This window comes from Mandrillus leucophaeus, unplaced genomic scaffold (assembly GCF_000951045.1).
Source record: "Mandrillus leucophaeus isolate KB7577 unplaced genomic scaffold, Mleu.le_1.0 Scaffold611, whole genome shotgun sequence".
NCBI lineage: Eukaryota > Metazoa > Chordata > Mammalia > Primates > Cercopithecidae > Mandrillus > Mandrillus leucophaeus.
The window spans coordinates 672,786-688,855 of record NW_012106598.1 but is presented as its reverse complement, the minus strand read 5'-3'; the positions used below and the strand labels follow the sequence as shown (position 1 = coordinate 688,855).

Genomic DNA, 16,070 nt, shown 5'->3' with positions numbered 1-16,070 from the left:
TATATATATTTTTTTTTTTTTTGAGATGGAGTTTCGCTCTTGTGGCCCAGGCTGGAGTGCAATGGCTCAATCTTGGCTCACTGCAACCTCTGTCTCTTGGGTTCAAGCAATTCTCGTGCCTCAGCCTCCAGAGTAGCTGGGATTACAGGTGCCCATCACCATACCCAGCTAATTTTGTATTTTTAGTAGAGACTGGGTTTCGCCATGTTGGTCAGGCTGATCTCGAACTCCTGACCTCAAGTGATCCACCCGCCTTGGCTTCCCAAAGTGCTGGAATTACAGGTGTGAGCCACTGTGCCCGGCCAAGAGAAAATAATTTTTTAAAAAAATTCGATTTAAATACAATACAATACAATACAATACAATACAATTCAATACAATGCAATACAATACAATTAAATTATAAATTTGCTGGGCCTGTTGGTTCACACCTACAATCTCAGCTCTTTGGGAGGTAGGAGGATTGCTTGAGGCCAGGAGTTTGAGACCAACTTGGGCACCATCTCTACAAAAAATAAAAAATTAGCCAAGTGTTGTGGCGTGCACTTGTGGTCCCAGGATCTCAGTAGGCTGAGGTGGGAGGATCAATTAAGCCCAGGAGGTTGAGGCTGCAGTGAGCGTTGTTTGTGCCACTGCACTTCAGCCTGGGTGGCAGTGTAAGACTTCATCTGTAAAACAAAACAAAACAAGAGAAAAACAACAACAACAAAAAACCAAAAAAACTATCCTAAATAAAGTAGGCTGACACAGTGGTTCGTGCCTGTAATCCCAGAACTTTGGGAGGCTGAGGCGGGTGGATCACTTGAGATTAGGAGTTGGAGACCAGCCTGGCCAAGATGGCGAAACCTCATCTCTACTAAAAAATACAAAATTTAGCTGGGCATGGTGGCGGGCACCTGTAATCCCAGCTACTTGGGAGACTGAGGCAGGAGAATCTCTTGAACCCTAGAGGCAGAGGTTGCAGTGAGCTGACATTGGACCACTGCACCCCAGCCTGGGCGACAAGAGCGAGACTCTGTCTCAAACAAACAAACAAAAATAATAAAGTGAAGGCCAAAACAAACCTAGAAAAATAGCAATAATTCATAACAAAAAACATAACTTCCTTAATAGAGAAAAAATTGATAAGAAAGGATCAACAAATAGAAAAACAGCAAAGTATATGAACATACAGAAATGTAAATGACTCAAACATAGGAAAAGATACTTGGACTTGCTTATAATGAGAGAAATACTGACTTCATCACTGACAAAGATGAAGTTTGATAACAACCTGTATGGGCTATGGTGTGAGAGATCAGATATTCCTGTATGTAGTGCAAACTCTCAGGCAATTTGGTAATATTTATCAAATTTACAAATGCTCATATCATTTGACTTAGCAAGTCTACGACTGAGGACTTCGGCTATACTCATACATGAAGAAAACTAACAGGAGGATCATTATTCAGTGTGGTATTGCTTGTAATGCAGAAAATTTGTGTAAACCTAAATGTTCACCAATAGGGAACTAGTTAAGTAAATTACAGTATATTCATTTAATGAGGCACAATGTTGTGATAAAATGGAGTGATGGGGCCAGGCGTAGTGGCTCATGCCTGTAATCCCAACACTTTGGGAGGCCGAGGTGGGTGGATCTCCTGAGGTCAGGAGTTCGAGACCAGCCTGTCCAACATGGTGAAACCCCCATCTCTACTAAAAATACAAAAATTAGCCAGGCGTGGTGGCAGGTTCCTGTAATTCCAGCTACTGGGGAGGCTGAGGCAGGAGAGTCACTTGAACCCGGGAGGCGGAGGTTACAGTGAGCTGAGATTGAGCCATTGCACTCCAGCCTGGGGGACAAGAGCAAGATTTCATCTCAAAAAAAAAAAAAAAGAAACATTTGAAAAAGAAAAAAAGAGAGGAAGACATATTTATTGTATTCTGTTTGGTAGATTTTGAATTTTGAAGCACATGGATGCATTGCCAACTCAAAGGATTAAGTTAAATGATAATAAGAGACCTGAAGATAGTCATATTTGATATAGTTTGACTCTGAACTGTCCTTCACTGTGCATTTTTAGAGTGTTACTAATCTCAACCCATTGATCTGTGTAAATTCTATCTCCCATCTCTCTCTTTCTTTCTTTTTTTTTTTTTTTTTTTTTTTTGAGACAGAGACTCACTCTGTCGCCCAGGCTAGAGTGCAGTACTAATTTTTGTAGTTTTAGTAGAGACGAGGTTTCACCACATTGGCCAGGCTAGTCTCCAACTCCTGACCTCGTGATCTGCCAGCCTTGGCCTCCCAAAGTGCTGGGATTACAGGCATGAACCACTGCGCCCGGCCTCTGTCTCCCTTCTTATTTTGCTCTTAAAGTAAATTCGTGAGCTTTAGTCCAGAGTATCTCCTACCTGAATGATTGCCAGTGTCTAGCCTGGTAATAGTGCAGAACTCTTTTTATTTTTTAATTGACGAAGCTCTGATCCATGGTAGCAAGGAAAGAGTTTATTGGGGCTAAATTAAGCAAAAGTAAGTTAATTAACCAATTAATTAATTTATTATTATTTTTTTTTGAGACAGAGTCTCACTCTTGTTGCACAGGCTGAAGTGCAGTGGCGTGATCTCGGCTCACTGCAACCTCCATCTCCCGGGTTCAGACGATTCTCCTGCCTCAGCCTCCCGAGTAGCTGTGATTACAGCCATGTGCCACCACGCCCGGTTAATTTTTTGCATTTTTAGTAGAGATGGGGCTTCTCCATGTTGGTCAGGCTGGTCTGGAACTCCAGACCCTCAGGTGATCCACCCGCTTCAGCCTCCCAAAGTGCTGGGATTACAGGTATGAGCCACTGCACCCGGCCCTAATTTCTTTTAAACACAAAATGAGGTCTGGACATGGTGGCTCATTCCTGTAACCCCAGCACATCAGGAGTCCGAGTGGGTGGAAAACTTGAGGTCAGAAGTTGGAGACCAGCCTGGCCAGCATGGCAAAACCCCATCTCTATCAAAAAATACAAAAATTAACCGGGCATGGTGGCAGACGCCTTTTGTCCCAGCTACTTGGGAGGCTGAGACATGAGAATTGCTTGAACCTGGGAGGCAGAGCTTGCAGTGAGCTGAGATCATGCCACTGCACTCCAGCCTGGGTAACAGAGCGAGACAGTCTCAAAAAAACAAACAAACAACAACAACAACAACAAAAATTGATATACTCCGTAGTGTGTTAGCTTCCTCAACCCTGGGAAGCTACTTAACTTCGTGGTTTCCTCATCTGTAAAATGAGAATAATAGTAACACCTCACTGAGTTGTTGTTTGGATAGAAGTGTAATATAATCTATGACATAATATAATGGAAACTTACACTAGCTCTGTGCAATTATTATTTACAAATCAGAAGTAATTTATTTAAATACAACAAATAAAATAATTCTATTTTAGTAAACAACTTAAAAGCATTCTTTGAGTATTATATTTCAGATGCATGTTTAGTCCAGTCACTAGGAGAGGAAATAGGGAGGGAGAGAAAAGAGAACATGAATTTGGGGGCTGGGGAAATGGAGACAGAGATTAGAATAACAGAAAGGGAAAGACACACCGAAGGACAGCAATAAACAGAGAGAGACAAAGAGACATAGAGGTACAAGGAGGTAGAGAGAAAGCGATCCTCAGAGAGAAAAACATGGGCAAAGATTCACAGGTACCCTATCACAGGTACCTATGCAGGGGCATCTACACGTGGCCATGCAGCGATTGGGAGAGTGAGAAGAGCTCTGAACTCGGGGACAGGGGACGTGGCTTCTAGTTTCTGCCCCTTGTCAGCTGTGCAACTCAAATTGGTGCTCAATTGCTAGCTTACATTTTCCTCGTTTGAAAAATGGTAGTAAGGGGATGGGGGAGTGGAGAGAATGGCCCATGTTCAAGTCGCCACCTTGTGGTGGTTTCAGATTTCTCCTTAAGGTTTCTCCTGCTTTCTCCTTCACCTCTTCCTCCTCCTCCTCCTCCTGCCACTATGCCCAGCTAATTTTTTTTGTCTTTTTAATAGAGGCAGAGTTTCACCATGTTGGCCAGGCTGGTCTTGAACTCCTGACCTCGTGAGTCGCCTGCCAAGGCCTCCCAAAGTGCTGGGATTACAGGTGTAAGTCACCGTGCCTGGCCCCATCTTTTCTTTTATAGCTTCTGGGTTTCCAGTCTTAGTTAAGAATCTGTCTCCTTAAAGTTTAACGGAGCGTAAATGTTACAACAAAATATATATCTTCCTGATCCCTAGGTTATACGTATAGCTTTCTGTATTATCTTTAAAGTTTTTTTTCTAATATATGTGATAAGGTCCCAGATTTATTTTCTTCCAAATAAGTAGTGCCAGTACCATCTATTAAGTAAGTCACTAATTAGTTCAATTACTTTTCCACTAAAACACTAAAGTTGTATACAAAATTCTTTTCTATTTCTGGATTCCATACTCTGGTTCTCCTGACCAATTTGACTATCCCTTTGTTAAGAATTTATTAATTCCACTGGTAGAGTGCACGTTAATTGGGTTTTAACTGTTCAATAAATATCTTTTTTATTTTTATTTTTATTTTGTTTTTTTTTTTTTTTTGAGACGGAGTCTGGCTCTGTCGTCCAAGCTGCAGTGCAGTGGCCAGATCTCAGCTCACTGCATCTCCACGCTCCCGGGTTCAAGTGATTTTCCTGCCTCAGCCTCCCGCGTAGCTGGGATTACAGGCGTGTGCCACCACACCCAGCTAATTTTTGTATTTTTAGTAGAGATGGGGTTTCACTATGTTGGCCAGGATGGTCTCCCTCTCTTAACCTCATGATCAGTCCACTTCGGCCTCCCAAAGTGCTGGGATTACAGGCATGAGCCACTGTGCCCAACTCAGTGAATATATCTTGAATATTCTTTCCATTTGGAGTTCCCCAAATTCATTCTCAGTCTCCCTCGCTGCTTGACACAGACATGGGTATGACCCAGCCTCTGAGAAACACTTAAGAAAGGAGCAAGGACAGGGTGTATGCCTGACAGAATCTAGTTTGGCAAGCATGGTGGAGTGGCATCCAACTATTCATTATCGTCAGCAGCAGTAGAGTGGAGGTGCTGGCGTTCAGTTCCAAGCATCCTCAGGAGCTGATGGGTGGATTGTTTTTGCTAGAGCAGTCTCGAAAATGGCTAGGTGTTATTCTTGCTTGCTCTCTCTCTTTTTTTTTTGAGATGGAGTCTTGCACTGTCTCCCAGGCTGGAGTGCAATGGCATGATCTCGGCTCACTGCGACCTCCACCTCCTGGGTTCAAGTGATTCTCCTGCCTCAGCTCCTGAGTAGCTGGGATTACAGGCATATGCCAGACACCTGGCTAATTTTTGTATTTTTAGTAGAGACGTGGTTTCACCATGTTGGCCAGGCTGATCTTGAACTCCTGACCTCAGGTGACCCACCTGCCTGGGCCTGCCAAAGTTCTGGGATTATGGGAGTGAATCACCACACTTGGTCTTAGGTGTTATTCTTGATGGTGAAAGGGCCTGGATCTCTGGTCCTTCTAGATTCCTTTTCAGCTTGAACTTGCCAGAGCAGATTCTGGGTTTTACAACAAAGAATACTTATTGATGCAAGCTGTTTTATATTTTATTCTAATATTTTATTCTTAAGACTAGCCCTCTGCTCCTTCCCACCACTGCCCACTATTTTTTCCTTATTTGATCTTTCTCAGATTATTTGAGACGAAGTCTCTCTCAGCCATCCAGGCTGGAGTGCAGTGGCACCACCTTGGCTCACTGCAATCATTGTCTCCCAGGTTCAAGCGGTTCTCCCGTCTCAGCCTCCCAAGTAGCTGGGATTACAGGCACCTGCCATTACGCCTGGCTAATTTTTGTATTTTAGTAGAGATGGGGTTATACTATGTTGGCCAGGCTGGTCTTGAACTCCTGACCTCAGGTGATCCTCCCGCCTTGGTCTCCCAAAGTGCTAGGATTGCAGGTGTGAGCCACCACACCTGGCCTAAATTATTTATTTTCATGATCTTTGAGGTATTTTTAAAAATTTCAGGCTGGGCACAGTGGCTTATGCCTGTTAATCTCAGCAGTTTGTGAGGCCAAGGTGGGTGGATTGCTTGAGCCCAGAAGTTTGGGACCAGCCTGGGCAACAAAGCAAGACCCTGTCTCTATAAAAAATAAAATTATCCAGGTGTGGTGGTGAGTGCTTGTAGTCCCAGCTACTCAGGAGGCTGAGGCAGGAGGATTGCTTGAGTCCAGGAGTTTGAGGCTGCAGTGAGCCATGATTGTGCCACTGTACTCCAGCCTGGTACACAGAGGAAGTTTCTGTCTTTTAAAAAAATGGGCTGGACCCAGTGGCTCATGCCTGTAATCCCAGCACTTTGGGAGGCAGAGGTGGGTGGATCACTTGAGGTCAGGAGTTTGAGACCAGCCTGGCCAACATGGTGAAACCCCATCTCTACTAAAAATACAAAAAATTACCCAAGTGTGGTGGCGTGCGCCTGTAATCCCAGCTACTCGGGAGGCTGAGGCAGGAAGAGCGCTTGAACCCGGGAGACAGACGTTGCAGTGAACTGAGATCATGCCACTGCACCCCAGCCTGAGCACCAGAGCAACAGAGAAAGACTTTGTCTAAAAAAAAAAAAAAAAAAAAAGAAATTACTGGTGATCTCACTATCCTGTCACTAATAGCTCTTGCTGTTTGCCAAAGACCTCCTTTAGTGTCTGTCAAGAGTCTCCAGCCCCACAACAAACCTCACAGGAACCCTCACTCTAAGTGCCTGTGGGGCACTTGCTGCTTTTCAGAGTGGGGCAAAGCTGTCTAGAGATGCCATCTGTCTTGTGATCTATCCCCCTTCCTCACGGAAAGGCTGCCATGTAGAGTTGTGCACTATACAGCATGGGGCACCATTCACATTCATAGTCATCGTGCCCGTGTGTACTTACTAAAACAACTTCCCAACATATCAGTGAAATGTCTTGAGGGAGGAGTGGCAATGAAGTTGCCATGAAACCTTTCTGAGATCAGGCTAGATGTTTCCTGGGACTGTAAGCCTCTGATGGTACCAAAAAGGACCTGTGCCAGGGGAGGCACTTGAGAACAGTAATTTTCACCCAAGCCTTTCCCCCTCTAATCCTGTTACAAGTCAAGCTGGTTCCCAATATCCCCTTGTAACACTCTGTTTCTTAAGTAATGTTCTATTTCTTGAGCAGAATGGTGTTTTCAGACGTGTTCATTTTATTATGCTTTAAAACTTAGGTACATGTTACATATATTCCTTTTAAATGCCTTGATACAAATAAAAAAGGAAAGCACATATGTACAAATAAGAATGCTACTATCATGGGATAACCTTGAACCTGCTTAAAGTTTTCTCAGGTAACTTATTCACAAACTTCAGTACTGTAACTATTAGCTGGCAAACATCTTACAACACACTATATACATGTCGTGATGCTAGGGTTAGAAATCATTGTCCTGTTAAGAGTACTTAGACCAGAACAATGGTAATGCCTTTTTCATGTTTTAAAAGATTATATACCAGGGTGATTCTCTTTCAACTTGTTATATAATCTGTACTTACAGTATGCGCAGGCAGGCTACTAAGCTTCTCTCAGCTGCTCTGTCTCTAGAATTTAAAGCAGTCATTGAGTGGCAGAAATTTCTTCTAAAATCTATTATATATAGACTGGGCACAGTGGGTCATGCCTGCAATCCCAGCATTTAGGAGGTGGGAGGACTGCCTGAGCCCAGGAATTGGAGACCAGCCTGGGCAACAGTGAGACCCTGTCTCTAGAAACAAAAACAAAAACAACCATCATATAGAAGTTGGAACATTATCAGCTGCTACACTAAGTAGCACTCAACAGCCTTCCAAATTTCTGCTCAGCCGGAAGAACACTTGACCTCAAAAATGCTTTGGTGCAGGAGATACACAATGTATGTCAACTCTGACAGACACTGTTAGAGGTGCCCATTATCCAATTCTCTTCTTCCTTAGTAACAGAATCCCAAAATATCAATTTGGCCCATGACAACCCAGACAGAGTACGATGTCCCATTCAGCCTCATGGCTAGTAGGACCAAGCAACTGTTTGAAATTTAAGTTTATGTATTGTGTGTAACTTCTAGGAAGTGTTCTTGGGGGTGGGGGTGGTAATGCCCTCTACTAGCTGGCTCAAATGCTGACAGGAAGTTTCTAGCTAGAACAGCTGTCTTCAAGTAAGAATTGAAAGCCACATGTTGGCCAGGTGCGGTGGCTCACACCTGTAATCCTAGCACTTTGGGAGGCCAAGGCAGGAGGGTCACTTAAGCCCAGGAGTTCAAGGCCAGCCTGGGCAACATAGCAATGACCTCATCTCTACAAAAAAAAAGAAAAAAAATTTTTAGCCAGGCATGGTGGTGTGTACCTGTAGTCCCAGGTACTCTGGAGGCTGAGGCTAAAGTGGGAGAATATAGCTTGAGTCCAGGAGTTCCAGGCTGAAGTGAGCTAGAACTGTGCCACTGCACTCCAGCCTGGGCAACAGAGTGAGACCCTATCTCATTAAAAGGAGAAAAACAAAACAAAACAAAACACAACACCACAGGTTGAGAATGGGGAGGAACAATATAAAAAACCTGGATCCCTGACCCTGCATAATGTCATATGGGCTCTGGATTGCCTTCCCAAACTTTTATATGAAAGAGAAACAATCTTTTTTTGTTTTTTAATTCTTTTTTTTTTTTTTGGTCGAGATCAGGGTCTCACTATATTGCTCAGGCTGGTTTCAAACTCCTGGGCTCAAGCAATCCTCCTGTGTCAGCCTCTCAAAGAGCTTAGATTACAGTCATGAGTCACCATGCCCAGCTGAGAGACAAACTTCTATCTTGTACAAGCAATTATTGTTTGGGGATACAGCCAAACCCATACATACAAACTAACGCATAATGCCAAGTTTTAATTTCCTTAACTGAAAGGCTGATGCAACTGATATATTGCACCTGGTGGAAGGCAGTTACATCTGCTAAAATGACATAAGATAGAAGTTGTTTTCTGTAGAGAACATTGTGTGTCACAAACAGTGACATTTTCTAAAGTGCTTAATTCAATATGACTTCCCAGTGGTAAAGCTTGCACCTATGGTTTTAGGAAAACAACAACAACAAAAAGTTTAGACTAGCTTAAGATGCAAAATGACTGACGAAGTCCCTTCCCACAAGAGAACTGTAACGAGCAATTTAAACAAATCAAAAACGGTTTGTTTTATTTACAATACTCAATGCATCTTACAAATAACATATTTGCATTCCCTAAGTCTTTTGGAAAGTTATTCCAGTTTGTGCAATGAGTTTACAGGAAAATCGTAAGATATCTAGTAGACATCTTAAACCTAAACTCTACATTTTGAAAGATATTTCACACTATATTAATAGAGGACTGTTTTTAATTAAGAAAAACTAAACTCTGTAGTTAAATATTGCCCTCCAGTATCTGTAATGCAAATATAAACCAGATTAGCCTATGAAATAAGACCATTAGATTTGGGTGAATCATTCTGACTTCCCCTCCCCAATAAAATGCATGCACAAAGTAAACATGGTAAATTACATCAATCACATTTTAATACTTTTTTTTTTTGGACTCTCTCAACTGGTGTTTTGCTCAATTGTGGGTGCAGATAGGTAGGATTCCAGTCTGGAGAAACCCCTAAACCACTACACCCTGCCTCAGAGTAGGGAAGAATTTTCAGTATGTATGTGGAGACAGGCTGGATTAGGGAGCCTTTTGAGTGGCTTCTCTAGGACACCTTGCTTGCTAACATGAGCAAGGTTCCCCTCCAGTCCTGATAAAGCCTGAAGAGGTTACTTATTTCCCTACTAGTTCTGGAAGCATTTTATTCATGCCGCCATAGAATAGGCTCTCTTCCCCTGCTCCTCCCTGAATCACCACCTAGATTTTAGTGCTTTCTGAGTTGATGATGTAAACTAGTTCCTGTTCAGGTGCCAGAAACTTTTTTTTTTTTTTTTTTTTTCTTCTTGAGACCGAGTCTCGCTGTCTTTTATGCTGGAGTGCAGTGGCGCGATCTCGGCTCACTGCAACCTCCACCACTGCCCTGGATTCAAGCGATTCTCTGCCTCAGCCTCCCGAGTAGGTGGGATTACAGGCACCGGCTACCATGCCCATCTAATTTTTGCATTTTTATTAGAGATGGGGTTTCACCATATTGGCCAGGCTAGTCTCAAACTCCTGACCTCAGGTGATCCACCTGCCTCGGCCTCCCAAAGTGTTAGGATTACAGGCGTGAACCACTGCGCCTGGCCCAGAAACAGTTTTTATGTCACATAAAGATCTATGAAACAAGGTAAAGGGTAATTAAAATACTTTGTGACAGAGTTTGCACCTCATGCATGTGAAAGAGAATGTAATTAATTTTATCGTTTATATAGCTGCCGTCTTTTTTTTTTTTTGAGACGGAGTGTTGCTCTGTTGCCCAGGCTGGAGTGCAGTGGGGCACGATCTTGGCTTTGCAACCTCCGCCTCCTGGGTTCAAATGATTCTCTGCCTTAGCCTCCTGAATAGCTGGGATTACAGGGGCCCACCACCATGCCCAGCTAATTTTTTTTGTATTTTTAGTAGAGATGGGGTTTCACCCTCTTGGCCAGGCTAGTCTTGAACTCCTGACCTCGTGATCCACCTGCCTTGGCCTCCCAAAGTGCTGGGACTACAGACGTGAGCCATTGCACCCAGTCAGCTGCCATCTCTTAAAACAAAACCCAAGTCCTAGCTCTTGAGCCAGAAAGAATTCATAGAGGTATCTCTATACTGGATCCACCTCAACTTAGCAGTGCATCTCTGCATCTCCACAACACCTTTCTCCTCAAAACATCTGGTGTCTTTAACATCTGGCATAGGTGGTAGAATGGGGAGATACTAGGCTGAAAAAATAAAGTCCAATGTTTGACATAGCCAACAGAATTTTAAGATAAAGAAATGGTGAGGTAGAGTTGAGAGAGTTCAATTAAATTGTTGAGCATAGACCATTTGGCACATTCTAAAATTAGATTCCCTATCAAATTCTCCTTTGTGGTACCTTTACAAAGTGCTGACACCTTCGGAATCCTCCAACACCTATGTAAAGCTAACAGAATAAAGTCATTTGAAGAAATCCATCCTTGGCACTTTAGCTATTACCTACCCCCATATTGAAGCAAATAAAAAACAGTGCTATCCATTTGCTGAATTTATTTAAACAAGTCAATTTAGAAATACCATAGAATTAAACAAAACTTCTGACATGTAAACATACTGCCATGTTCCTGAAACAGATGTTAACACCTGATAAAAGTTAATAATCTCTTGTTAGGAAAGCTGTCCATTAATAAGGCCAGTCTTCAGCAAAACTAAAACCATTTTGTTTGTTTAGCTTTCCTAGTCTGACAATGCAATACTATTGAACCACAATCAAATATAATGACAACATTGGATGGATAGATCAGTACCATTGGTTACAGCTGTTAAACAGGTTCATTCTTGGCGCCACATAAAAACAATTAAGCCAATCACATCGAATAAATCATGGCTTGTTTTTCTTTATCACAATTCACTAAGTGATGTTAATTATGGTCCTTGTCAAACACGTTTGGTAAAGGCTATTTACAGTGTACATGGCTGAGCATGCACTATTTATAGTTACAAAGATACCTGCCAGTTTATTACAATAGAATTACACAGTGCCTGAAAATGGTGAAACATCTCACGCATCATTTAAATCAATATAATTTCAAGCAGGAAACGTTCCTTATTTGACCACAATTGCAATAATTACATGAAAATTCTTATAAAAACATGAATCCCCTTCAAGAAATTGATGCATATTCTACGCACTACAGGTTAAGGCAGTAAAAAAATGTATTCCTGATAACTGGAGGTCTTGACAATGTCAATTAAAGCTGTCTGACTCTAGTTTTTCATTCTCCATCATATACCAAAAGTTTGTGAATGATTTCATTTTTAAAGTCAAAAAAGTATTAGTAACTAAGAAGTGTTGAAGCTGGAAAAAAGTAATTGCTAGGGAAAGGAAAAATGTAAATTGGATTTTGCCTGAAAGTTTTCAAATCATAAACAATAGCATTATTTATGAGTCTAAGCCTTAAATGTATAAAACAAATACATATAGTTCACTTTTCTTAATTTAAAATATACTGTACTTTGAACAATTCAAGTAATGTAAGACTATCAAAAATAACTTCATAAGCCATACAAGTGTCAACTGCATTTTCGGTATTTTAAGAACTTTTAAAAATTGTAAACTAAACCATGACAGTTTAGTTAAACAAATGATAAATGACTTTTTATTTGCACTTGTGATTTCTTTAATACAAATTGCTACCAACAAATATGTAAAGATATGGCAGGTTATGTATTTGATCAAAGCACTTTGATTTAAGCATAAAACAGATTCAAATGGTACAAGTTCTGTGCATAAGATCCAAGGAATTGCTTACTAATTTGTAGGCAACCCTCTTTCTAATCAGAATCCTTTATTCCTCGGCTGCAGATGAGATAGGGCACAATCTGTTGTAAACAGGGCACTGCTGTAAAACCAAGATAATATTCTTAAATTAAGATCGTTCTTGTTCAATTAAAAAGACTTTCCCAAGTGTCTTCCATCACTGAGTATATTCTGCTGACCTCTTAATTTCATAAATTAACTTTCTTTTGATTCCATTTTTATGGTGGTTGTGTCCGCAGTTTTGTTTTAAAAATTGGTTTAAATTTATATAAAACTCTGTACATGTTCACAAATTATTGCATAAACAGCATAATCTTCAAGACAGTGTTTGCAAACACATGTCCAATTCAGGAAAAAAAATTTCACGTTTCTCGTCTGGCTTTTTTCTTCTTTTTTATTTGTTTGGGAGATTCCCAGTTAGTTTCAGACTTGGCTAAAAAGAAAAAGGGGGGAAAATGAAGAAAAAAATTAGGAGGATAGTAAATAGTGTTACATCTCAATAATATAAAAGTAGTAACTATGAAAATCTTTTAAAATACTCAAATTTTATGTTTAAGTTTTCAAGCCCTTATTATATATTTTAAGTTATTCTATGTCTTCCTCCCTCCTTTCTTTTCAATGGTATTATTAGGTTGAACAATATGGAACTGCTGATATTCAACCAGTTTTGACCTAAAAAAACTGTTATTTAATACAGCTCAACCTAACTAATAAAAGAGTAAAATGGGTAAAATGGATACTAAAGGTAGCTGAAGAGAGTAAAGGAGGAAAAAAAGCATAGAATAATTTGTAGCCTCAAGAACATGTGCAGAGAAAAAGGGAGAGGGACCAGATAGACAAGCAGGCAGGCACGAAAGTTCTCCCTCTCTGTTCTCAACAATGTATTCTCTCCTTCAGAGGCAGATAGATAGATAGATAGGTTGATCATTTATTTATTTATTGAGTCTCGCTCTGTCACCCAGGCTGGAGTGCAATGGTGCAATCTTGGCTCACTACAACCTCTGCCTCCTGGGTTCAAGCGATTCTCCTGCCTCAGCCTCCCCAGTAGCTGGGATAACAGATGTGCGGCCAGTACACCCAGCTAATTTTTGTATTTTTAGTAGAGACTTGGTTTCACCATGTTGGCTAGGCTGGTCTTGAACTTCTGACCTCAAATGATCCGCCCGCCTTGGCCTCCCAAAGTGCCGGGATTACAGGTGTGAACCACAGCACACAGCCTCCTTCAGTTATTTTAACAGCTTGGCCTTCACAACTTAAGTACACAAACGTCCAAAAAATTTAGCATTTTCAAAGGAAGAATGGGCTACTTTTATTAATCCATTAGACTTTTAAGATCAGAATCTTAACACATGAAAAATGTAAACAGTATAAAGGAACAAAAAATGAGGATTACTTACTCTGTGAAGGAGGCACACTATTTTGCTTGGTATTTGACTTGGATTTATCTGTCTCTTGTAGAGTTGGCGGCACTTGGGAGGAGCTCTTGTCAGAATCACTTTTTGATAAGATAACAGATGGCTCGGTAGAAGTAGCAGGTGGAAGAGTCTTGACAGGCTATTTTAGGAAAAAATCACCTCAGGTTTTTTGGTGAAATTTTCAAATAAAGTTTAAATATCACAGTAATACTAAGAGGTTGTTTAGCAGCAATTCAATACTAATATGTTTTCCAGATAAGCAATGTAACTCATACCTGCCCTCTAGTGATACGGCCAAATCAATCATCACCCACGACATTTATGAATATATGTTGAGATAAAAATGAAGGTATGAAATTACAAAATGTCTACCGAATTTCAAATAGAAATGAATAATTTCATTTTCATTAACTTTTTTTTGAGGTGGAGTCTCGCTCTGTCGCCCAGGCTGGAGTGCAGTGGCACAATCCAGGCTCACTGCAACCTCTGCCTCCCAGGTTCAAGCAATTCTCCTGCCACAGCCTCCCGAGTAGCTGGGACTACAGATGCCCGCCACCATACCCAGCTAACTTTTTTTTTTGATTTTTAGTAGAGACAAGGTTTTACCGTGTTAGCCAGGATGGTCTCGATCTCCTGACTTCGTGATCCGCCTGCCTCAGCCTCCCAAAGTGCTGGGATTATAGGTGTGAGCCACCACGCCTGGCCTAACTTTTATATTCTCATGTTTCATTATAAATAAGATGATTTTATACTTTTCTTTTTTGAGACACAGTATCGCTCTGTGGCCTAGCCTAGAGTGCAGAGGCACCAAACAGTTCACTGCAGCCTTGACCTCTGGGTTCAAGTGATCCTCCCACTTCAACCTCCGGAGTAGCTGGGATTATAGGTGTGAACCACTGAGACTGGCTGATTTTATACTTGTTGGTGATTCAATGCTTGTTGTCCATTTCCACCAACTCAGAATGCTTCAAAAATTTTTGTGAAAAACAGAAGGAAAATAGCTAACTTCTGAACTACCAGTAGATGACAACCCCTAATCTCCTTCCCAACAGGTAAGAATTTCTCAAATAGCAGCAGCAACAGCTTCTGTTTCCTACGAGCACACTGTGGTTACTGGTCCTACTGATTCAAGCAACTGGTAACACTCAGGTCCAAATTTTCAGTGTTTTATCCAGTCTGGTAGTGAAATTAGAATGCTTAAGGCAGAGCCTAGATTCTTGAGCCTTACTTCTCTACAGCCTGGAAGCAGAAAAGAGGTAAACTAACTTATTTGCCTCACTGAGGCATATCCATTAATAAATGATCAGGACCTGGTAATGATAAAAACGTCAGTAATCTGGAGTGCCTTCAGGATGTGAGAGATGAGAAGATTATTTCACCTATTAGCTCTATCTGTGATCATTATCCCGAACATAGAAAGAAGGGTAAGTAATGCTTCTCTAGACCCTATTCTTCCAGGCCCCATAGATTCGCGAAAGCAAAATGGGATAAGGATACAAGAGGAAATGGTGTGAGCCCAAGTAATTACTAGGATTCTTTCTTCCTATTCCAGGTATCTGAAGTTGTATTTGTGTGTGTGTGTGTGTGTGTGTGTGTGTGAGAGAGACAGGATCTCACTCTGTCACCGAGGCTGGAGTGCAGTGGCGTGATCTTCATTCCCTGCAACCTCTGCCTCCTGGGCTCACAAGATCCTCCCATCTTGGTCCCCCAAGTACCTGGGACCACAGGTGCACACCACCACATCCGGCAATTTTTTTGTATTTCTGGTAGAGAGGGGGGTTTCACCATGTTGCCCAGGCTGGTCTCGAACTTCTGAGTGCAAATGATCTACCCATCCGGACCTCCCAAAGTGCTGGGATTACAAGGCATGAGCCACCGTGGCTGGCCCTGAAGTTGTATTTATGTTGCCTAGTCTCTTTACCTTTCTTAGTGTTTCCTGTATTTATTTCATATCCAGAAGTTTTATTATTACTTATTTTTAATCTCCTTTTCCCCTCTATTCTCACTTATCTACATTAAGTCACAGAACGGATCCAATATTCTTCATAAAATGGCTTCTGAAAATGATTTAATATAAAAATGTTGAACAGAGGCCAGGTGCGCTGGTTCATGCCTGTAATCCCAGCACTTTGGGAGGCTGAGGCAGGCAGATCACTTGAGGTCAGGAGTTCGAGACCAGCCTGGCCAACATGGTGA

The 16,070-nt window shown here is 41.5% G+C and overlaps 1 protein-coding gene across 1 annotated transcript in view; it reads right to left on the bottom strand.

Annotated features, from left to right (window-relative positions):
* Nucleotides 1–7,181: 7,181 nt before the first annotated feature.
* Nucleotides 7,182–16,070, bottom strand: part of MTDH (metadherin) — an 82,493-nt gene continuing 73,604 nt past the window's right edge. The window contains exons 11-12 of the mRNA XM_011999996.1: nt 13,857–14,013; nt 7,182–12,892 (exon numbers count right to left, since the gene is read on the bottom strand). Coding sequence (XP_011855386.1) covers nt 12,822–12,892; nt 13,857–14,013 — 228 coding nt within the window. The 3' untranslated portion in view covers nt 7,182–12,821. The remainder of the gene's footprint in view (nt 12,893–13,856; nt 14,014–16,070) is intronic.